Source organism: Pseudorasbora parva, chromosome 22, assembly GCF_024679245.1.
Source record: "Pseudorasbora parva isolate DD20220531a chromosome 22, ASM2467924v1, whole genome shotgun sequence".
Lineage (NCBI taxonomy): Eukaryota > Metazoa > Chordata > Actinopteri > Cypriniformes > Gobionidae > Pseudorasbora > Pseudorasbora parva.
In genome coordinates this window covers 36,578,255-36,601,658 of record NC_090193.1, presented here as the reverse complement: position 1 = coordinate 36,601,658, position 23,404 = coordinate 36,578,255, and the positions used below count along the sequence as shown (strand labels likewise).

At 40.1% G+C, this 23,404-nt stretch overlaps 1 protein-coding gene across 12 annotated transcripts in view; it reads right to left on the bottom strand.

Annotated features, from left to right (window-relative positions):
- Positions 1-1,528: 1,528 nt before the first annotated feature.
- Positions 1,529-23,404, bottom strand: part of camta1b (calmodulin binding transcription activator 1b) — a 391,981-nt gene continuing 370,105 nt past the window's right edge. For 6 of the 12 annotated variants that reach the window (XM_067431861.1, XM_067431859.1, XM_067431856.1 and 3 more), the window contains 13 exons: positions 14,879-15,048; positions 14,572-14,786; positions 14,400-14,478; positions 13,967-14,294; positions 13,334-13,758; positions 12,007-12,161; positions 11,668-11,914; positions 11,014-11,085; positions 10,892-10,912; positions 9,468-9,667; positions 8,771-8,845; positions 8,424-8,454; positions 1,529-6,931 (listed from right to left, as the gene is read on the bottom strand). In XM_067431861.1, coding sequence (XP_067287962.1) covers positions 6,899-6,931; positions 8,424-8,454; positions 8,771-8,845; positions 9,468-9,667; positions 10,892-10,912; positions 11,014-11,085; positions 11,668-11,914; positions 12,007-12,161; positions 13,334-13,758; positions 13,967-14,294; positions 14,400-14,478; positions 14,572-14,786; positions 14,879-15,048 — 2,051 coding nt within the window. In that variant the 3' untranslated portion in view covers positions 1,529-6,898. The remainder of the gene's footprint in view (positions 6,932-8,423; positions 8,455-8,770; positions 8,846-9,467; positions 9,668-10,891; positions 10,913-11,013; positions 11,086-11,667; positions 11,915-12,006; positions 12,162-13,333; positions 13,759-13,966; positions 14,295-14,399; positions 14,479-14,571; positions 14,787-14,878; positions 15,049-23,404) is intronic. The other 6 variants (XM_067431857.1, XM_067431863.1, XM_067431854.1 and 3 more) reach the window with 5 other exon arrangements.

The following is a 23,404-nucleotide window of genomic DNA, read 5'->3' as shown; positions in this document are numbered from 1 at the left end:
TATTACTATTATTTAATATAATATATAAATAAATATAGATTATATCATCATAGTTGTAATGTAATATATAAATGAACATATGTACTATATAATATGCTGGGATTATACAAAATAAAAGTTTGTGTTTACATAATATATGTGTAGGCCTACTGTGTATAATTATTATGTTTATACACACACACTATATATATATATATATATATATATATATATATATATATATACATAATAATTATATACAGTGCATACACATGTATTATGTAAACAAACTTTTATTTTGGATATTTATATATAAAGAGAGTTGTAAGAAAAAGTATGTGAACCGCTTACAGAATCTGTGAAAATGTGAATAATTTTAACAAAATAAATGAGATCATATAAAATGAATGTTGTTTATTTTTTATTTAGTGATGTCCTAAATAAGATATTTTACATAAAAGATAGTCCACAAGACCAAAAAAAAAAAAAAAGCAGAATTTATTAAAATGACCCCGTTCAAAATGATTCTTAATACTGTGTGTCGTTTCCTGGATGATCCATGGCTGGGTTTTTGAGTCCCTCGTTTGTCCTGATCAGTTAAACTGCCCAACGTTCTTCAGAAAAATCCTTCAGATCCTGCAAATTCTTCAGGTTTCCAGCATCCTCTGCATATTTGAACCCTCTCAAGCAGTGACTGTATTATTTTGAGATCATCTTTTCACACTGAGGACGACTGAGGGACTCAAACACAACTATTACAAAGTTTCAAACATTCACTGATGCATTAAGAGGCAGGGGTGAAAACTTGTGCACGGGATGAAGATGTCCAATTTTTTCTTTTTTGTATAAATGTATAGATCTTTTTCAAATTTTTTATTGCCCTTCAGAAGCAAAAGAAGATAGTTATATGTTTCCCAGAAGAAAAAAATAAGTACAATTTACCTTGATCTTTAAAATCTTTCCTTTTGGAGCATCAGTGAATGTTTGCAGTTTTTTTTAGAGTTGTGTTTGAGTCCCTCAGTCGTCCTCAGTGTGAAAAGATGATCTCAAAATCATTGCTTGAGAGGGTTCAAATATGCAAAAGATGCTGGAAAACTGAAGAATTTGCAGGACCTGGAGGATTTTTCTGAAGAACGTTGGGCAGTTTAACTGATCAGGACAAACATGGGACTCAAAAACAACCATCACAAGATGACAAAACAACATCCATGGAACGACACACAGTATTAGGAATCAATAGTTCATAAACTTTTGAACAGGCCATTGTCAAAATTTTGTCTTGTGGACTACATGTAAACATTTTTATGTAAAATATCTTATTCATTACAGCACTTAATAAAAAATAACACGCATTTTATATGATCTCATTTATTTAGTTAAAATTATGCAAGCGGTTCACATACTTTTTCTTGCAACATATAAATATTACTTACTATATAGAAAAAAATGTAAGTGTATTTGTAATGTTTCATAGCAGAGGGAGTTCATGAATGTTACATCTTAAAAACAAAGAAAAGTTGCAGAAAAAAAGGGACAGTATAAGCGACACTTCTCTTTTAAGATTTTATTTTACAGCAGAAATTATATAAAGCATTCAGAAAACATTTTCCATATTTTTAGGGCAATTCAAAATGTTTTGCATGGCTTCAGCAGCTGAATATTTATTTTATATATTTTTTTTAAAACATATCCAACAATTCAGTGATGCTCTCACATGCACAGTTACAAAACCAAAAATAAAATAAATAAATAAATCAAAGTAAATAAATAAAACGCACAAGAAGGACAGAAGGAGGGAGACAGCCGAGAAAACAGAACATGAGGCGAAACTCATCGGAGGAGGAAGAGGAGGAGGATACGAAGGGCACAAAGCAGGTATGAAAGAGAAAGAGAGAGGGACTGAGATTGAGGGGAAAACAGAGGTCTAATAGGCTACTAGCTTCACATGCAGAGTGTTGAAAGCCCACTGCCCTGTAAGAAATATGGGCTCATATTTTATCTTTTTTTTATTATCTTCATTTTAAAATGATGAAAACGTGCATTAGGGCTGGGAAATATGAAATCAATATCCACAGACCACTGAACACCTCTCTCTGTGTACCTGTAATTGCATAAGAGGAAGTGAACTAAGCATGTCCCAATGTTTTTTTTTCTTTCTCTTTTTTTAATTTTTTAGTTTTTTTTTTTGACTTATCCATATTCTTTCAACCTAAGAGCTCAGCTAAAATCAAAATGTTTATTGCTCTGTACTTGTAAGTGAAAAGCTTATAATCGAGTGGTTTTTCGGTTCAGTTTAAGCCTAACCTGCATTTCCGGAGTTCCAAAGAGAGGATTTAGGACATCGTACAAACTTCCAACTGCACCATTAATGTTTCCCCGCGTTCAGCTAAAACCTTCACGTGTGCTCATGTGGTCGTCCGTCGAGATACAGCACACGCACACACACACACACACACACGCAACGCTTAACGTACCAGGGCTCGGAGAGGGAATGGTGAGCTGTACAAAGTGCATATTTCTCTTATCTGATGCAAAAATACTGAAAGCATGATCCGGTCGACGTATAGGATGCACGTGTACTGAGCTGTTTCATAAGAGGACGGGATCTCCCACCTTATTCTGAAGGTATTTGGCGCTGAGGTATACTTATCATGCATTCCCAATCCCATGGGGATGTGGCAATGCTAAATGAGCGATGATACCTGCACGGACGACGATGATACCTGCTCAGTTTTGGAAAAATGGTCTAAAAACTCTATAAACACACACGGCCTGTCCTGTTGCCCATGGTTTGTAACAAAGCGAACGCTGTAGTAATGTACAAACGGAAGTGGTTTCTCCTGTTGGTTCTGAGCTGAACCTGGAGACGTAACCTAACCTAATCTAGTCTCCATGCTAAACACCCTCTCCCTGTTTTAGCACCCTGAGTAAAACTACAAAAGGGAGGCAGATTTTTCCGTTCCCCAAGATGAACGACCCAAACGGAAAGTTACTGAGATACATATACCCGGTGATCCATAAACAGCTTTTCCTGGTGAATTCTGACTCTTTTGCTTTATAATTTCCTGAAGTATAATGTCGGGTGAATATGTAAAGGACCGACTCTGCACTCTGAAATCTAGCAATGGTTTCCGGTTGAAGTTATTCTATAATGCACCAACTTCACTGAGCACGTCCTACTTTCCTGAACCAGTTTAGATCCGACATGGAAAAGAGAAAGAAAAGTACACAGAATGAAAGACATGATGAAAGCATGCATAGTGTGTTACTGGGTCACTCAGATTCGCTTCAGGACACCAAAGAGAATGAGCGGGGGACCAAATGACAGATGCCTACTCTGCATCCGTGTTTGAGGAGTGAAAAGGGTGTGAGAGGAGGAAACAGACCTGGGCTCCTGTTTGGACAGTAAAACCAGCCTTTAGCGTTGCATCGACTTCTTTAGGAACACACTCCTGATATCGGTTGAATGTTTAGGCACTTTCTATAATAATACTGATACTCTGAGATCATGAGGAAACTTCGAAAAACAATGGATCTGCATGTGGGGAATTGAGATACAACTATAGATAAGCACCACATTCGTTCTTTTCCTTTTTTTCTAACAGGCAAAATGTGCTGGTGTGAGTTAAAATGGAGCCTCTCGTCAGCTGAAATCGCTTTGGAAATTTAGGAGGGGGTCGGTTAGTCTCAAATTCCCTTCAGGGAAATTTGTGAACGCTGTCGCACTTCAGTCCGTACAGCTGACGTGAGCATAAAATAACAAAAAGTACAAATGAAATCGATATGATTTTGCATGGGGTTTTTGAATGTTGGTAGCAGCCCCCCAAGAAATGAAGAAAAAAAAATAGTGCTGTCAAAAATCGATCAATCGCGGTTAATCACATTCAAAATAAAAGCTTGTGTTTACATGATAAATGTGTGTGCTGCGTATAATTATTATGTATATACACTATGAATACACACTCAATCATGTATATAGTTAAGAAATGACATTTTAATATACACACCTAGTGTGCCTTTTTACAGTCAAACCTAAATTTATTGAGACACCTTCAACATTTTCTCACAATATCACAATTTATTCTCTATATGGTAATAAAATGACAAGAACTCAAGATTTAAACTGTGTAACTTTTATAGAAAGGGATGTAATGGATTACAACCAACCAATCAGCTGTTCTATTTAAGTACAGTTAGATAATAACCAATGACCAAGCAATGCTTAATTGTGTTTAGTCTCTGGTGTCAAAGGTCACATTAGCAATTAAAGAAAAAACACTTCAGCGAAACATGCTCAGGTCAAAGTGTCTGAATCATTTTGGTCAATTTTACTGGTAGTCACTGTATAAGGAATTTTTGGGTATAATATGTCACAGTTTACTTTATTTTGCTATCCTCACTTGCATAACTGAACTATAGTGTCCTGCACACACCCGTAAAAAAAACCTACCGGATTCATTTTTGGTTTTACTGTATACATAACAATTATACACAGCACACACACACGCATATTACACAGACTTTTATTTTGGATGCGATTAACTGATTTGACAGCTCTAAAAAAGGTAAAGCTATGAATAAGAGCAATATGAACACATGGCAGTTCTGGCGACAGTCGAAACGTACGTGTTTTGAGCTACATTCACGACCGTTTTTTATGCACTCGATTCCTGTTGGAATGTGACATAAGCAATGTGAGCACGTGTGTGGGAATCGCCTGCTTGAAATAACCATTCACAACCCTCAAATCAATATGGTTTTTAATTGCATGACCTACTTTTAAACCTGCTAACTCCATCCAATACCATTGTTCATGTTGAGTTAAAGTAGATGATAAAATGTGAGAACACTTTCTAGTCATGTTATACAAGACAAAAACCGTGGAGACATTTCATCCTCTGTTTCTGTAACCGTTGGGTGCATGAGTGAAGTTCGGTCATTCAATACTAGTTCTTCCAATACTGTGATAATCTGCTTCTCAGATAAATAGCTTATTTATGTCCTGTAGTACTGGATTCTGGTCACCAATAGTACAAAAAAACAAAAACAAAAAAACACTATTTAATTCTCACTAACCCTGAAAAAGAAAGATCCAGTTGTATCTGACGGATTTGTTTGGCTCTTCCGCTAAATCTACGGTTTTATCGTGAATCATGTCATGCTTCGGAGAATGTTCTGTGGAAGAACATTTCCAACAAAGTCTTATAGTTAAGTTGCTCAAATCGTATTACAGACCATTGCCACTACATTTTATCTTTACATTATGTTCAATGTCTTAAAGTTTCATGCACATGGCTCCTTCTTCGCAACCAATATTTACAATATTTACATACAATACAACCGTACATCTTGGGTGTTCAAAGAAAACTATACAATAGATTTTTTTGTTTGTCTCTTAACGTGTTATAATCCAATTTATGAATAAAATACTATATATTCTTAAATACAATCCTCTTCGGAAAAAGTTTCTGGCTATCAATGTTCCTTCACCCATCTTTGATATGTACAGGGGATCACTCAATAGTCAAAAATAAGGATTCTTTTAAGCTTCTGTATAGGGACCCTTCAAAAAGTCAAGAAGTCAAGGCAATGTTCAGTGAAACTCCTTTGGGAAAGCTTGTGGCGGCTTTCTGGAGCTCTTTGAAATCAGTAACAATGAAGAAACGTATATCACAACACACACACACACACACACACAAATGGAAGATAACTTTGCAAATATACGCCTGGCGCTGTGGCACAATTGATAGTACAATTCACATTTTTTTAAAAAAGGTCCGGAGATTATTTAAAACCTTTCAAAAGGTTTTAAGGTTTTAAACCCACACAATAAAAAAAGAGCAATATTGCTAAAGGCAAAAAAACAAACAAAAAACAATAATGCAAATAAAATAAATTATTGAACTATATAAAAATAATGGTCTTTATAACAATATATTTGGAAGCAAACAGGCAACATAGGGCTAGGCTAGTTTGATGGTGCCACAATATCACCAATATGAATGAATGAAAATAAAACACAAAACATTTACGTCAGCATGCAGGAGCGTTTCGCTCAAACACATGCACTGTATCCAGATTCAATTCAACAAACACGGGACACACAAAGTCAGGCCAGCAAAAATGACATTAAGAAAAGGACCCATAAGAAAGTCGAAAACAGTGCACACGAAACAGGTTACCCAGAGGGCTTTGCTTCAGTTCCCCCAAGTTGTTGTCAGAAGTCCCCTAACCCTCATAAAGACAAAGGTAAGACACTGATATTTCAAACCCAGCGTTTTTGCCCTGACCCCATCTACATTCATATGAAGGCTTTCCCTTTGAATGAACGGACAGCATTTGCAAAAACAAAGATTCGTGGAGATTTCAAATACTCTGCATGCATATGGTCACTGAAATGAGGCCTTTTTTTGGTTTACATTTTCTAGGTTTTGATCTTTTTTTTTCCAAACTGATTGTTGTATTTTTTTTCCTTTCAAAATATAAAAATGTAATCTGAAGCGGTTTCCAGCATGACGTTTTTCTGCCTTCTGTCTGTTCATGTCGCGTGATATTTTACAAGCGTCGTCGGAATAAAAAGCCTTTGCTCCTTGGTCTTCGTCCGTTTTTTTTCCTTTTTTGTAATCTAAAGAAAAAAATATATGAAGAGTGCAAAAATGCCATGAAGATAATGTCATATTTCCCCAATAGTCTTGATTTCGAGTCATCCGTAGCGAGAAAATACACAATGCAGGAGCTGAATCAGTCACAAACGCTGCTAGAGTTCGACCGTCGCGTGTCCGATGATCTTCCGTGTTCCGCTTCTTGGATAATTTTAGCTTTTTCCTAAATTGTTCGTCTCTTGTAAAAACGCAGTGAAGAGGAAGTGAAAGAGTCCGCTCGGAGATGTTACATTGCGACGGGGCTCTTTGCGGCGCTCTCATGTTCCTTGGCCTTTTTCAATTCTTTCGCCCTGAAAATAGACCAAAAAAACAGAGTATTGCACGGTTAGCCTGATAGTTCACAAGCATTCTGGGCCCTCAGAGGAATCACAGATCATTAGCTAATACACCTGCCAGTTTCATTAGTGTTTCCTCAATGGAATTGGCAAAGAACAACAAATATACCCCGCTATTAATGACAAAGACCTTTAAAGCCTCAGGGAACAAAGGACACAGATACAGCGGCTTAAAAAAGCATTTAGACACTTAAGGCACAATTAATGTCTGAATGTCATTGCATTAGATAACAATAAATCAAAGCAAGTGTCATTTATTGGAAAGAAAGCTAGCACAAGCACACTTTTCAAGAAGAACAGAAGGTTTAAATAATAAAATAGCAAGTCTGTCAAACGTTCCACGGTCCAGAAAAACGGCTCTGAAAACGAGTTCAGCATTTGAGCACACATGATGCTCGTTTTGATTTTTGCATCTAATCCAATGACATTCACACATTTTTAAGTGTGATTTTTAAGCGTCCAAATACTTTTTTGGCTGCTGTACAGAACAAATGTCTTTATGGCATATTATAAATAATTTCCTTTGATATCTAATTTTTACATTTAAGAGTCTACAATCAGCAAGCACATATTATTATTGTTATTATTATAAATTGATAAAAACCTGGTATTTAAATCCAAAGAAGTAAACCATCCATCTTAACACTAATATTATAGGATCATAACCTAGAAAGCGTGACAATACATAACTCTAAAATTCATGCACAGTACATCACAGAAATTACATCAAATTCTTAATGAAATATTTATATTTGTCATCATGTTATATGTCTACAGTCCCCAACATTTTAAACCCCCAAACACATCTTTAGCTCACAGTTTGACCCCCATCCCACCCTCAGCCCCCAAATCAAGCTTATAAAAGCTAAAAGAGATGTATAAAACAGGCAGCCAGGCATTCAAGACATTTCCTCTTCCACAGAGAAAGGGATGTTATTTCAAGCATGCCCTGATAGAAGCAAGGCCTCCATATCTTTAGCATCATGCAATTGCCAAATGCACTACCCAGCAGTCCTTAGTGTTGTCATAAGCATCCTCATTACAAGAGAGATGGAGGAGACTTTTGGGAAGATAGAGGGATCGAAGGAGAGACTGAGAGAAAAAGAGACAGAGAGAGAGAGAGAGAGAGAGTGCTTTGTTAGTTTTGCCATTGATGCTTCATCTATATTTATTTGTTAGTTGGATCCATAGTCCTCTCTCTCTCATATAAGGCTCAGTCAACTCGGGCTCCAGTCAGCCGTCATGCATGCAGGCATAAAGCAATAGAGAAAATAAGATCAAAGAAAACAGGGAAAGAAAGGACAGATAGAGTCATAGGGAACAGTAGAGTCCGAAATCAAGGTACATAGACATAGAAAACGGAGAACTAGATGAAAGAAAAGGGAGAGACAGAGATAAAAGAAGAGAAATCGAGGGGTACGAACTGATTTACTGAGGCTGCACTCACCCGTTTGAATAGTCTATGGTCCATCAAGGGGCTTTGCATAAACAGCAAAACAACACCAGACAGCTATTAGTACACACTGAGGTACGGTTGGGTTGGGGAAATGGGACCAAACACAATAGCGCTTTCTAACAGAGCCATGAAAACACCAAGGTTTGTCTGTTGCTATCCTATGACTCCTGGCAGTCGTGTTGGTGTGACTGAGAGAAATGTGCCCCTAACCTTTTTAAACAGCAGGCTATTAAAGAAACTGAGCAAGTATGCTTTGGTGTGAGTTGTGTGCAAGCTAGAAGAACATCAGGGCTGTAGGAACACAATGCGCCTGGTGGACGTTCTCGCCTTTGGCCTACCTGTGACGGCACCGCAGCAGAAACCGCATGATTTTTCTGGCAGCCTGGTCTTGTCTCTTGGTCAGTAAACTGCTTCTAAAACAAAACGAACAGCATGAAGCAAAACCAGACATTTCTAGAAGAACAGTGCATGTACAAAAATATCTGCTATAATACTTAGGATTAGGGGTTTGTTTCAAATCCTACTCCAAGTATACGGAAAAGGATCAAACTGCAATTGCTGCAACAGGTTGTGTGACAACAAATGGCATATAAAAATAATGATGCTTCTATGTGTACTTGGACTCAAAATGTTAGTGAAGTAAATCCTTTCCTGGGGTCCGACTGGCGCGGTTTCAACGACAGATTGTCTCAAAGTAAACAGGAGGGTTTTGAATGCTGGCATTCTTCAGAAAGTTGACTTGGCAATGCGTCACATTTGAAGTGCTGGGATGTACTTAGTGATTAATCCAAAAACACAGTGCACTTTAGAGGAACAGCCCCTTTATAGTAAGTTGGAGCGCAATGACACTAAATAAATGTATGTATAACCTCTTGTCCTTTATTTACTATGCAGGTTTTGAATCATTATTCAGTTGATGACTACTGGAGGTGCCAAATTTGTTACACCAAGTTCCTTTTATAAATTCTGATTTGTTATACACAAGGCCATATATTATATAACCACATAGGTTTGCCCTGTATGAATGCTTTGTACCTGAGTTTGTGCTGCACCAGTACAGCTGCAGTGGCTCGGCTGGGCGGGTTCGGCCGGCCGAGCTCTTTGTAGCTGCGGTAATATTGCTGGATCAGCACGGCTGCCCTGCGACTCTGCTGGAACTTCTTCTGTTCGTGGTAACTGCGGAATTTACTCTGGATAAGGATGGCGGCCAGCGTCATCTTCTTATAAAGTGCATACTGCCAAGAGGACAGAGAAGGAAACTTGTGTCACGTGAGAGTGAGAGACAGGAAGATCTGTAGCAAACTACACCATTAGCCACTAGGCTAATGCCAAATAAATTATATTTTTTTCCTCAAACTAGTCAACATTATATTAGAGGTCATTGCTAGGTGGTTGCTTACTGCCTCAGAAGTTTCGAGACATGAATTGAGTCCCTCTTTCAGTGCAAGATTGTTTTTTTTTCTGTTGCTTGAAGGCAAGGATGCTTGAAAAAGTAGGTAAACAGCTAATCTATTGCAAGCTTCACCATTTGAGCCAGCATTCATCTTTATAGCACTACAAGTTTTGTTAAAATCCGTAATGTTAAAGCTGGAGTCCGTAAGTTTTGCTTCTTTGTCGCTATCTCTGTTTGAAACCTGGGATTGCAGTTATTTGTGGAATTATCATCTGTATGTGGGTTGTGCTTCGGCACGGCTCCTCAGCGCAGATTAATCGAATGTTTTGAGTAGTTTGTGTGGCTGTCAGTCACCGCACCGGTGTGAATACTGTACTTCAGAATCACAGACTCTACATCTTGGAAGTATGACCAAACTAACAGGTAAATGTCTACCTTTTGTTCTGACAAACAGAAAAAAAAAGCATTACAACAAATCGCGCTACCAATGGTGATTAAATCTAACGATCGCTTAGCTCATATCACATTAAACTTTGCAAATCATTCTTATTGTTGTATTATTATTGTCCTATGTGTATTTAGTGTGTATTAGCATTACCTGTAGATATACATTTCTGTACAGTCTAATCTTTTGCTTTTGACTACGGGTGAATCTCCAGTTGTCACTGATGGTCGTTTGGATCTTTCTGGATTACAATCCGCCATCAAAATAATAAGTTTAACTATTCCAGCGGCTGTGAGAAAAGGCTATAAATGATCTGCCACCTGCAGCATCCTCACATGCGATACAGATGTGACATAATGACGCAACGCCTTGCTCAAATTTCCAACGGAACGCTACAAGTACCACTCAAATTATAACACGTTATTACAAGTTTACCGTTATAAATTGTGAACAGGTAAGGAGATGGTTTTGAACACTGGCTGGTTATGTACTCATTTTTAACCAAAAAAAGTTAGAGACTGCAGCTTTAAGTATAGACAATAGTAATAGTGATAAAAAAGCACCACTAACAAAACTACCAGTTCAAATATTAAAAGTTGTAGATAAAGCAGAAAGTGTTACCTTCAAGGCTATCCATGTCAGCTTGAGGAAGAGAGAGGAAGGAATTGAAGGCATTTTTGTAAAGCCTTTAATAATTGAGCACTCAAAAGTGTACAGAGAGGTTTCTGAGAGTCTCAGCCTACCTGTTTGTACCTCTTATAACAGCGCTGAATGACAGCAGCTGCCAGTTCCTGCTGCTCCCGAAGTGGACGACCCTGCAGGATGGGAGAGGGGGATAAGGTAGGGTGGAGAGGACAGGAGAGAGATTAGTGTTCACAAGGAGGCCTGCAAGGCCACAGAGATGATGCCATCTGATTCCTTTTGTGCCTGGCCAAGGTGTCCTCTTAGACTGGCAAAGTTGCGTCGATATGCTCTGAAACCTGGGAGAAGGTTATTCTTCAGAGCATGGCGCGCCAGCAGAACACTGGGAGAAATCTGCCCTGAACAACCAATGTGGTGTGGACTCAGGGATACCCGCGCATCCCGTTAAGACAGACAGATAGAGGGAACAATGCAATCATTCCTTATAGCAAGGCCATGCTAAGCTCAAGCAAATTTCCCCATGCTTGTCAACAACACAGACCCTATCTATGCCTTTTGAGCGCACACCACAACAATCATGTCACCTTTAACGTCACAGGACTGTAAAGATCGGATTAATATACCTTAAGTTCTGGAACACCATACAACACAACACAATACACCAAGACCCTTGAAACCGGACCATCACGAACACTGGCAACACACCACCAATAACCTACATAGGTGACTGGCACCTGGGTGAAGCCCTGCCCTACCTTGTACTTGCGGAAGGTGTTCTGGACCTGGCGGGCTGCCTCGTAAAGTTCTCTCTGTTCAGGATCAGACAGGGCCAGCTGGGTCAGGTCACGCTCCTCCTTGTTGTGGGAGGCATTTAGAAGCGCAGTCCATTCAGCGGGGGACTGAAAGCCAAGCTTCCCAAGAGGACCGTCGAGTTCCGGCTGTCCTCCACCGTGGACTGAGGCCAGGCCAGGAGAGTGAGTTAAGGGCTTGTTAAACAGGAACCTGGAAATGATTGGGGAAACCAATTACATACAAGAACCCAAAGAGATTGGAATTATCATTCTTGAGAATGGATGGACTTTATGATGAATCACCTCTCTGCATCTCCAAGGTAACTGGCCAACCAGCTCATAGTGCTGCTGACTCCAACACCATCTAGTGTAGTGTCTGATGCAACAAAGTTTTCCCTCTTGATGCGGTCAGACGTCGCTTCAATGACTTCCTCCGCTAAAGTCATCATGTTCATGTTCTGAAACAAATTGTTTTGCACTTTTAAAATTGCACCAGTAAATGTACATGTTCATGAGCTCCAAAAAATGGTTTACAGGACAGGACCCAGTTGCATGAAAGCCCTTAAGTTAAGAAAACCCTTAGATATAGAGTTAAAGATACCCACAGTGAAACATGGATTGCAATAAAAAAACTTAAGGGTCCACTTAAGGAACTTTGAGGCTGTCATTAAGTATTTTCCCTTAATTACTTGAGAGTTCCCTTAAGTTCTGTTATCCGTTACAACAAAGTCCTAAGTAACCATTTAGCAATAAAAAATGAAGGGATAAAAACAAATCATCTGCTGAACTCAACTTCACAAATGCTTTGCTGCATACCTCGGTTGTAACGAGTGGTTATTTCAGTCAACTCAACACAATGGATCATATCCAGTTAAGTGATGAAGAAGTAGCGTACGAATGTACATTTTTACCAATCAAAATACGCCTGTTGAAAGTTAAATTAAATAAATATTAAGCACCAAGATTTTCCATATTTTTTTCATTACTTGAATGAATGATCTCACGCCAGGCTTTCATCTTGTGCGCAGGAGTGACTGATTATAAATGGCAGGCAAAGTGGCTTTGGTATGTATAGATGCATATATCTATATAATGTAATCTAATGAAAAACTAGGTGAGTGGCACGGCAGGATTTTGAGCATCCTCCAGGGTCGTAGCTGGACTCGTAGAAACAATGTGAAAGAAATTTAGGACGCTCTGTGTCGTCCATCAGACTGATTTAATATTCTCCATAACTCAAATATTGTTGTATAGCTGTATAGTTTAGTAAATGTCAAGCTTGTCTAAAAGCCAGTGGTCCATTATGTTCTGTTTATTGCATGAGATTTCATAATAGCTCCATTACGGTGTTTTCCCAGAAACTATCGTAAAATGCTTAGTATAAACACTTAGGTAAGAGTGCCGGTTAAGACATTTGTTGCAACGCTCTTAAAGAAATTCTCCCCCCCCAGTGATACCCTTACTTATATGTACTATGATATATGCAACCGGGCCCAGGTACATAAGATTGCTAACAACATTGCCACTGAGACGCAAGACGCAAGAAGCCAGTACAAATGTATCTTCTAGCACTACAAAAGAAGCAGTTTTGGAAGTCTACACATGCCAAAGTACCTTCTCTATGCCTCACCTGCAGGTCTCCTGTGTTCTCGAGATTCTCTTGGCTTGTACGCAGATCAGAGATCGTTCCCGCGCTAGCGATTTCTCTTAATCTCAGTCTGTTCGCGAGCCTTTCCTTGCCAAGTCCCACAGCTGGCACTCTGCGTCCTGCAGCCTGTCTGGAACCCCAACGCCCACCTCCACAAGTTGAGCCGAGCTTAGTCTGAGACTGCTCACCATCTCCCTGCTCCTTCTCCACAGTACTTTCCCTTGGTTTGGAAGGGCACGTTTTAGGCTTGTGGGCCTGTTCTTCTAGTCCGAGAGGGGCAGAGCAGGATTTGCTGGGCCGAGTTTGAAGGGTCTCTGGGTTGGGTTTGTGTTTCTTGCTCAATGGGGCATCCCCGTGACTAACACTGCTATAGAAACTAGATGGTTCCGACCTGGGTCTCCTTAAGTCTGCAAAGGTACGAAAAAAGCGTCTAAGAGGAAGAACGCTTGACCTAATTGAGTCACTCAACCTGACCCATCTCCTTACAAGGTACTGTTCATGCAAGGTCTTGCATAGGTTATTTTTAACTTTATGGAAGTAGAACCAACTCAACATGCACATGAAAGACTTTTGAAGACAGAAAGTCCAGACAGAATGAAAGATTTCAGTTCTCACCTGAGCTGGAGCTGGAAGCAGAACTAGTGATGCTGCTTTCTTTCAGCCCAACGGAAGATGTCTCCGTACCCCATACATTCATCCATCCCTCTGCAGCTGAGGCTTCAGTAGATGGTGAGAAAGGCATGCTGGCAGATGAAGTCAGTGCTCCTGACTGCTGCTCCTCCCTCTGAAGACTTTCCAGACACTCGGCCAGCTTAGTGTGGCCACGGGAGCGGGCTATAGCCAGCGGTAAGCGACCCAAAGAATCTGGGATGGCCAATGCTCGCCGATCCCATTTATACAAAACCACAGCTGCTTCCATATGACCCAACGCGCAAGCCCACATCTAAAGAGAGAAGAAAAGTGAGTTGCATTCAATTTGGACAGCGCCTTCTGTATGTAACAACTCATCCAAACAGCATTGTGATTAAAGTCTAGTGTCAATACTCACTAGTGGGGTACAAGAAAAATGATCCACGTTTAGAGGATCGACCTCAAGTTCCAGGTCAATACTGTCTGCATGCTTAGTGCTGTGAAAACAAACAGAGAACAATGCAGAACATATGAATGATGTATATGCAATATATGGGCATTTAGTGCCAGTACTCAATCCGTTTACTCACCGCCACTTGATTAGTGTTTGAATAAGGGTGGTGTAGCCCTGGGCGGCTGCCAGATGAAGAAGAGTCATGCCCCGGAAGGTTTTGGAGTGGATCAGGTGCTTGGACTTGGCCCAGCAGGCGCGGTTCATCATCTTTTCACAAACTACCACCACACGGCTCTCAAAGGAGCTGCCAGCCGGTCCTTGACCCTGGCTCTGACTCTGACCTGGTGAGAACTAAAGCAAACAATAAAGAACCAAGTCAATTCTAAGAATCTAATGGTGATATCCATTAGTTTGGACCAAGACAGTGTAGCTCAAAATGATACCTGTGCCTGTTCCGAATTGCTTCTTCCTCCTTCTCCTCCTCCTGTACCGCTTCCTCCGCTCTCAGATGGTCCTCCACCGCCCTGTTGTTGCTGCTGTTGACCGGCCATCTCTGCCATCCTTCGCTCCATCTGCTCTAGGCGTTCCAGGATGGACATTCTGAACTGGTTATCTGCATAAAACACAATGGGAATTTAGACTACTATGCATACATATCAAACACCTAATTTTTCTTATATTTTATTTTTTAAACACAGTAGAACTTTGAAATAAACATGAAATTATAATTTACTTTCTTAATACACATTCCTGGTCTTATTGTGCATGATTCATCAGTGCAAGTAATTCCAAAGGAAAAAGTCATAATCATTCCTTTTTGGCTGATATCACCAATGGCTTTTATAGGGTGTACACATATTGTAACCATAGAGTATTGGTTCTACAAGGAATTTCAACTGCAGTACTTTGATGTAGCAGGAGGAAAATCACTGGTATGAATACAAAAACATTAGGCCCAGCCTATAGTTTTTTCTGTTTATCCTTTTTTACTAATGCTGTTTAAAATGTCACGTCACAGATGTAAAATGTGTTTACAAAATTTGATACCCTATATGGGAAAAGACATTGTAGTCAGGAAGACGGTGCATGTGATTGATTACTTATGGGAGAAAGTCCAACGCCCAATATAGTGAATAAGCCCCGCCTTCTAAATGAAAGAGCCAATTGTTGATTAGTAAACTCACGCATCACTGCAGATGCTGTTAGAAGCTCCGGTTGCTATAGAAACAGGCAGTGTTATGAAATGCGCCTTTAGGCCGTGTGTCCACCAAAGCGTTTTTTCACGCTGCTGGCTGGCGTTTTCAATTGTTTTCAATGAGAGCGCCGCGTTTTTAGAACGCCTGGAGCGCAACGAGGCGCTGAGCTAGTATTTCACGCTCAAGCGCTGGTTTACTGGTCGCCGAGAGTTGAAGAATGTTCAACTTTGAGTAAAACGCAGCGCTCATCACTGTCACTCTTCACTCAGCCGTCCAATCACAGTGGAGGAGGGGCAGGACTAATACTACAAAGACCAACTGCCACATTCTGCGTGTCGTCATCAGATGAAAACAAGCAATAATAACGCAACAAAATGATTTAAAACAAAAGCCAGAGCAAATACTTTACATTGGATCTGCAGTTTTATATAGAATCAATACAGAAACAAACTACCTGTGAAATTAGTAAGACTTCCTCGGATTTTCCGTATCATAACAAGCAAAGAGTCGATGCTCTCAAGCGCTCACAGCGAGGCGTTTTCAGCAGAGCGCCTAGCGTTTTCTGCTGGCTAAAAACGCTTTGGTGGACACACAGCCTTAGGATTGCTTTGTCTATGCCAAAAAAATTTTTTTTGTCATGATTTAAACATTTAGAAACAACATTTATGAGACGTTTGTTGTCATAATTCAGTTGTGATTTCAAATATGAAGTTTAAACGTAAGCTGGCCTAACAGTTTTGGAGAATTTGATGTTCCCCATTTAAAGAGATGCACTTGCATGCCCAAGAGGCATTTCAAAGATGGCTCCCGAATGAAATGACTTGTCTTAAAGGCACTTTGATATGGGTCAGTTATCTGATGCTCATTTTAATGTTTGAATCTAGAGTATTAAGCTAGTCAAAAATACATAAAAAAATGAAAATAGGCTAGTACAAATAGGCTGAAATTTTTAAAAGCAGTCTAAGTTTTTTGGTTTTAATTTACAAAACCAACATAAATACAAAGATGACATACACTCACCTAAAGAATTATTAGGAACACCTGTTCAATTTCAAATTAATGGAATTATCTAATCAACCAATCACATGGCAGTTGCTTCAATGCATTTAGGGGTGTGGTCCTGGTCAAGACAATCTCCTGAACTCCAAACTGAATGTCAGAATGGGAAAGAAAGGTGATTTAAGCAATTTTGAGCGTGGCATGGTTGTTGGTACCAGACGGGCCGGCCTGATTATTCCACAATCTGCTCAGTTACTGGGATTTTCACGCACAACCATTTCTAGGGTTTACAAAGAATGGTGTGAAAAGTGAAAAACATCCAGTATGCGGCAGTCCTGTGGGCAAAAAGGCCTTGTTGATGCAAGAGGTCAGAGGAGAATGGGCCGACTAATTCAAGCTGATAGAAGAGCAACTTTGACTGAAATAACCACTTGTTACAACCCGAGGTATGCAGCAAAGCATTTGTGAAGCCACAACACGCACAACCTTGAGGCGGATGGGCTACAACAGCAGAAGACCCCACCGGGGACCACTCATCTCCACTACAAATAGGAAAAAGAGGCGACAATTTGCACAAGCTCACCAAAATCGGACAGTTGAAGACTAGAAAAATGTTGCCTGGTCTGATGAGTCTCGATTTCTGTTGAGACATTCAGATGGTAGAGTCAGAATTTGGCATAACCAGAATGAGAACATGGATCCATCATGCCTTGTTCCCACTGTGCAGTCTGGTAGTGGTGGTGGTGTAATGGTGTGGGGGATGTTTTCTTGGCACACTTTAGGCCCCTAAGTGCCAATTGGGCATCATTTAAATGCCACGGCCTACCTGAGCATTGTTTCTAATCATTTCCATCCCTTTATGACCACCATGTACCCATCCTCTGATGGCTACTTCTGATGGCACATCTGTCTTGTCTGGTTATCACCAGACCAAGCTCAATTTAAAATTGAACACTGGTCTGGGGAGTCTGCCCTGTATTTTCTACTGCAGAAGAGGCGTGTTCAACTGGCATAATTCAAATGACTCTGTACGCAATTGGATAGTCCTTCAACTAATCAGACCACAAGAGGCGTGATCAACAGACATTGATCCATCGCTTCTCTATTCGTCATTGTGTTAAATCCGCCAATAGCGTGTCATGTTCCCGCAAAAGTGTGGCAGCAGTAGAAATGAATGTACAGGTTTCCAGACTGAACTGCAGGGCGAAATCAAATTGTCGGCAGATCAGGCTGGGTTTAATCTGTCCATAGTCAAATAGTACTTTCACATCCTTTGTACACTTAAAAAAAAAATTGTTTCCAGCAACTTGCAGGTTCTTGTACGCAGGGCTCTGAACTGGTTCAAGGAACAACACACAACAACCGGATATGAACAAAATTGTAACTGGAACATAAATAACAAAATCAGGTTTAAATGTTCTGAACTGAAAAACGTATTTAAAAAATGACTATTAACCGGTTGATGACATTATTTTATCATTCTGTGTAAGATTTTAATTTGGCAGTTAAACAATCATGAATTCAAATAGTACAGCCTATGCAAATGTGACGGCATCCTATGTTAACCGCAAGGCAATGTGCAGGCATTATCTTTAGGACCGCAGGAGTTTATCCCAGGATATGTTGTTACCATGGCAGGTTTTATCCAGCGTTGTGTTTTTACACTAGCGAAAACTGCAGGTTAGTGTATAACTGAAACAGATTTTATTATTATTATTAAAATTAAATGTAAAATGTCAAAGTTAGTATTGTGGCTTTATGTATGGTCAGACACTTGAGTGTGTTGCTATATTATAAACATTTTTCCAAAATCAAGCTTAAATGGATTTAAGGTTTTTCACCAGCAAATGTCAGAGATTTGTGTTTTGTCCACATCTGATGCAGTAAGTGCGTTGGCATTAAGTTATCAACTTACAGGTTACAAAGGTTATTGTAGCTATGTGGGCACTCAGTTTTTACTGTTGTTAATATATTTGGCAAAAAGCTTGTTATGAGACTAGACGGCAAATACCAGATTAAGACACGTTTCTCCGTTCCTCGAATATATAAAACATTAGTCTTAACACGCGTCGTGTTTTGAATGATGAAAACGCTGTGCTTATTTAGAGAAACACTTTTTTATTTGCCCTTGCTCTGCATATCAGCAGAGACGGTCTCCAAAATGCGTCACGATTGAGACCGGTGGATTAACTGACAAATTCACTCCAGTTACGAGGTTTAGTCACACGCTCTTAATATTAAGCTCTGAATTATAAATTATAATATGGCAGTTATTAAAATGTTTTCGGAACAATAATGTTAAAGAAAGGAACGCATGGTCAGAAACGTTAAAGCGCTGTTTCTGCTCGGATTGACCCGTTTGAATTTTTCCATTGTTTTGCTACGGCGACAGCTAACATCAAGACACATGTCTTGCATGTAACATATTGACACCAGTTCTGTTTCACACACAGTGAATGAAAGTGAATAAAATTCTAATGAATGGACGTACACAAATGCACGGTTTCTGTGTTTTTCCTCCACAAACATCCACCCTTGTAGACAAAAAGAGCAGGTCTGAGTGGAGCTCCAGTGCAGCTTTGTTCAAACACTACTGCAGTGTTGGTGCAGTGCAGATGATGTCATTTCCACCTGCTGCTGGCTGGCTGGCTGGCTGGCTGGCTGGCTGGCTCTCTCTCTCTCTCTCTCTCTCTCTCTCTCTCTCTCTCTCTCTCTCTCTCTCTCTCCACTCAGAATGCGGCACACGTACGCTCATGTAGGTTGGGGGAGGGGAAAGGGGAGGAGGGACCAAATTGCTCTACAACGGGGCTGTGACATAATCAACGCTCTACTACACCTCCAGCAGCCTGGAGACGACCAATCAGATGCCAGCAGACCAGCCAGGCAACAGAACACTTGAAAGCTTTGTGTCAAACCTAAAACTGTTGAGGGGCAGCATTTCAAAACAGTCAGACCTAACTCATGTTTATTAACGCTTATGCTTACGGAAAATCGACGCGGCGAGATCATTTGCATTGGCTGGATTCAGGTGAACATATAAGGTGAATTCAAGGTAATTGGACCACTTTTCACAGTCGTTTCAATTTGACAAAAAGTGTCCCAATTTATCAGAATTCCTAAACAAAAATCAGCTCATAGACATGCCATAAAAAATCCAACATCACACAGCCTTATCAGTTCCAACAGAGTTAAATTTAACTTTTAATATGAACTTTTTTAAAAGCTGTAAATACACACAAAGCTGTCTTTTGCACAGATATTAAAAATACATCTTGTGTTTTGTGTCCATAAATCAGACATCACAAGCACCACAACCTTTAACAACACAGACCAATGATGAAGCTCATGCATTAACTAGCCCAAATGAGTCACAAAAAAAAAAAAAAAACCTGTCAACAATAGTACTGAACAGACTATGCCAATGTGTTACCGTTTTTCAGGAGATGTTACATCAGCCTTGGTGCTGCTCCTTTGGCCTGGGTATCTCTCTCCTGGTCAAGCGGACCTCGTGTGGTTCAGCACAAGCCTTGAGTGAAAGGACTGAACTCTCTACTCGCTGGATGTTTGAGTATCTCAAGGTAATATCCTAATGCAGAGAGCCCAAGCCGGTTTCTCTATTTCATCACAGTTGCATCATGCTCTTGAGAGTGGGGGCTTCTGCACCACTTTACAGCTACAAGAGCAACAGGGGCTCAAAATCACTCACTTGTTGAAGATCTGTTGCGGTTTATTGTGCCTGAGATTGGTAATAAAGAGACCACGGGCTTTACAGTCATCAGACATTAAACAAGCATTTGACAACGCATCCATATGCTAAGGAAGGACTAGAGCACATTAAACTGCACCTGCTGACAGACCTGTTTTGCATATTAGGTTAAAGTGCACGATTAGTACAAGTTAGAGCGCTGATTTGGACGAAGCCGTGATTTGGCGTACTGTGTTGACTGTACAACATCGCTTCAACAATGCAATCCAAACATCTTTAAAAGTGCATGAATCTACATACATACACTCATTTGATAAAAAACAGCCGCCATCTCTCTTAAAAAAATGTCATTTACAGCCTGTAGATTAATGACAGTTATATATAGCACTACATAATAAATAAATCAAAAGACAGAACAAAATAAGATGTTTAAAGATTTCATGGTGGTCTTGATTACTTATTGAATTCTGTATGATTGCTATATAATTTCCCCTCTGAGCATATCCAATATTTGGTCCATCTGAGCTCAGAGAGCATATTGACTCTTTCTTTTTATTTTTAGGGTTTAAAATAGACAGAGCTCATGCTCTGCTGAGGATTTGCTTTAAATCTTTAACAGACTGATATCCTGTTTAAGCCCATCACTATAAATGCATCGAACAGAAATGGAAAAAATAAATCACACAAATCTCCCTTTCGAAAAGATTTATCTGATAATGTGCAATGATTTTGTCTTAAAGGGATTTAGCTGAGCATGGACTCAAAGCTGGGATAACAGCTCTTAATGCCGTGGACATTGGTGGATCTGGTAGATCATGAACCTGGAACAGGTGCTTGTTTTGGATCGAATTAGACAGAGGCGAGGCTGCTATGATAATGCCATTATTATTCTGTCAGTCATAATCCCAGCACTGATTATTTGTATGAACTTTCCTCGTTTAACCCTAAACATCCCTTCTGCTTGTCAAACATGTCATCTTAACAATCTGAACTCACGTTCAAGGTCTCTGATCGAGATTTGTAAGATATGTGCAACTTTGAAGAACTCAAAGAAAAGTTTCACCTACAAAGACTTTCAATGTTGGAATCGGAAGGGCTCATATTGTTCATGTGAATGATTTATGCCGTTATTTTAACTAAATTTAGGTATTTATGCATATAAGCATCTGCAAGTAATGGGATTTCAACAACAATTGGTTTCAAAAAGTTTCACTACACTGTACTTGCAAAATGTGAAAGATATTCCTGACAATGGAACTGATGGAAAAATGGGAAAAATTTTACAGAGAAAAAAAAGCCTCGTAGATCAGCATCCGCTTTGACACACACACACACACACACACACACACACACACACACACACACACACACACACACACACACACACACACACACACACACACACACACACACACAGAGTTGTGTACTCTATTTACACATGAAGCTAAAAGCCAGCACTGTACTTGCTCAGATTATCCAATTTGGTTCAGACTGCTTGGAGAGTAGACACACAAACAAAAAACAGTTTAATCTCAACCGAGAGCAAAAACAGCACGGACGGGGACAGATCTGTGTGGGCGATCCATTAGCGGACTCATGACCGTAATATTCCTAGAATTCCACAGGAAATCTCATCAAAGCAGAACAAGGAACTCTGAACTGCAGATTTAGGGTTGATTATAGTGACCTAGTTACAAGTTTCCTTGTAAGGGCATGTAGGCAGGCCAGCTAAACAAGAATACAGAAGTTACTCAGTTGGGTTGAAATCCTCTTATATGATGTGATTTCAGTAAGATGTGCCAAGTATTGCAGATTGTAATTTAACACACAGAGATGAGACAAAAGCCATAAGTTGTCAACAGGTTGGTAGAACCATTCTAATAGGTCTGCCAGCAAAACAACACTACATCTTACTATTACATTGCAGATTTCAGAATAATTCCATAAAAAAGGTCAACTCCATGGCACGGTATGCTTGTCCTCTCCCTCTGGACCGCTCATCAGAAGAAGGGCAACAGTCTGATCGGCTCAGCATCACTGTCGCTGGCCACTGCCTGTGGTGCTGAAGACAGACGCACTACACCTGACTGACTCACTGCAACCACATGCTTTAGGAGATCCGGAGGTCTCTGAGAACACTGGCTGCTTAAAGTTCACAAGCCTCTACGTGCAGTCCTACCTGGTTGTAAAACATGCACAACATGACGATTTTATGAGCATTCATTTTAAGAAACTTCCATGAGTCTATGTAGTAAGTATTTTCCACCATTCACCCACGAGATCTCTGAAACACTGCCATCAGGACAATGAAATATCTTTCCAGAAGAGAAAATGCTCATAATGTTGTTGGGAAACAATCATAAACAAGGGGAAGAATTTAACAGGACACACGACAAAGACGCTGACAGCTGGAGTGCAAAACTAGAACCTGTATATTTATCTTTAAATAGCCTGTGCGTGTGGATCAAGTTCATGTCAGCACGAAAATAATAATGCATACTAACCCGAATCAGCCAACGTGTTGTCTGTCACTCACACATGTTCTCCCATCCAGCGTCAAACTAACCGCAGGAGCCGCTTGGCACCGGAGCCAACAACAATAGAACAAAGTGTAAGTGCGGAGAGTGTAGGGAGAGAGATAAAGACCCCTCGTCCCCCTCCTCTACACCTCCTCCTGTTCCCTCCCCATCCCTGCTGCCGATGCTTTATCTTCTCCGCTCGCTCATGGAGACGCGGGGCTTCATCCGCCGCAGGTACGCGCTTTACGCACTGCTTTACGCGCAGTCGTGCGCCACCGGCTGGCTCTACAAACACTCGCGTGCACGACAGTCCTCCTTTTCTAACGGAAAACATTTGACTGCATTTAAAAATATATATATATATATATATATATATTTTTTTTTTTGTCTCGTCGTATGTTTTACATTGCGGATGCTCTGCGCGCACCAGTCATGCGTCTCCCAACCGCGATCTGGTTTTGCGTATCGCATTTTTTTAATTTATTTTTTAAACGTGCTTCAATCCCATAGCGATTTACGACAGCATCTGGACTCGAAGCATTTCGCTTT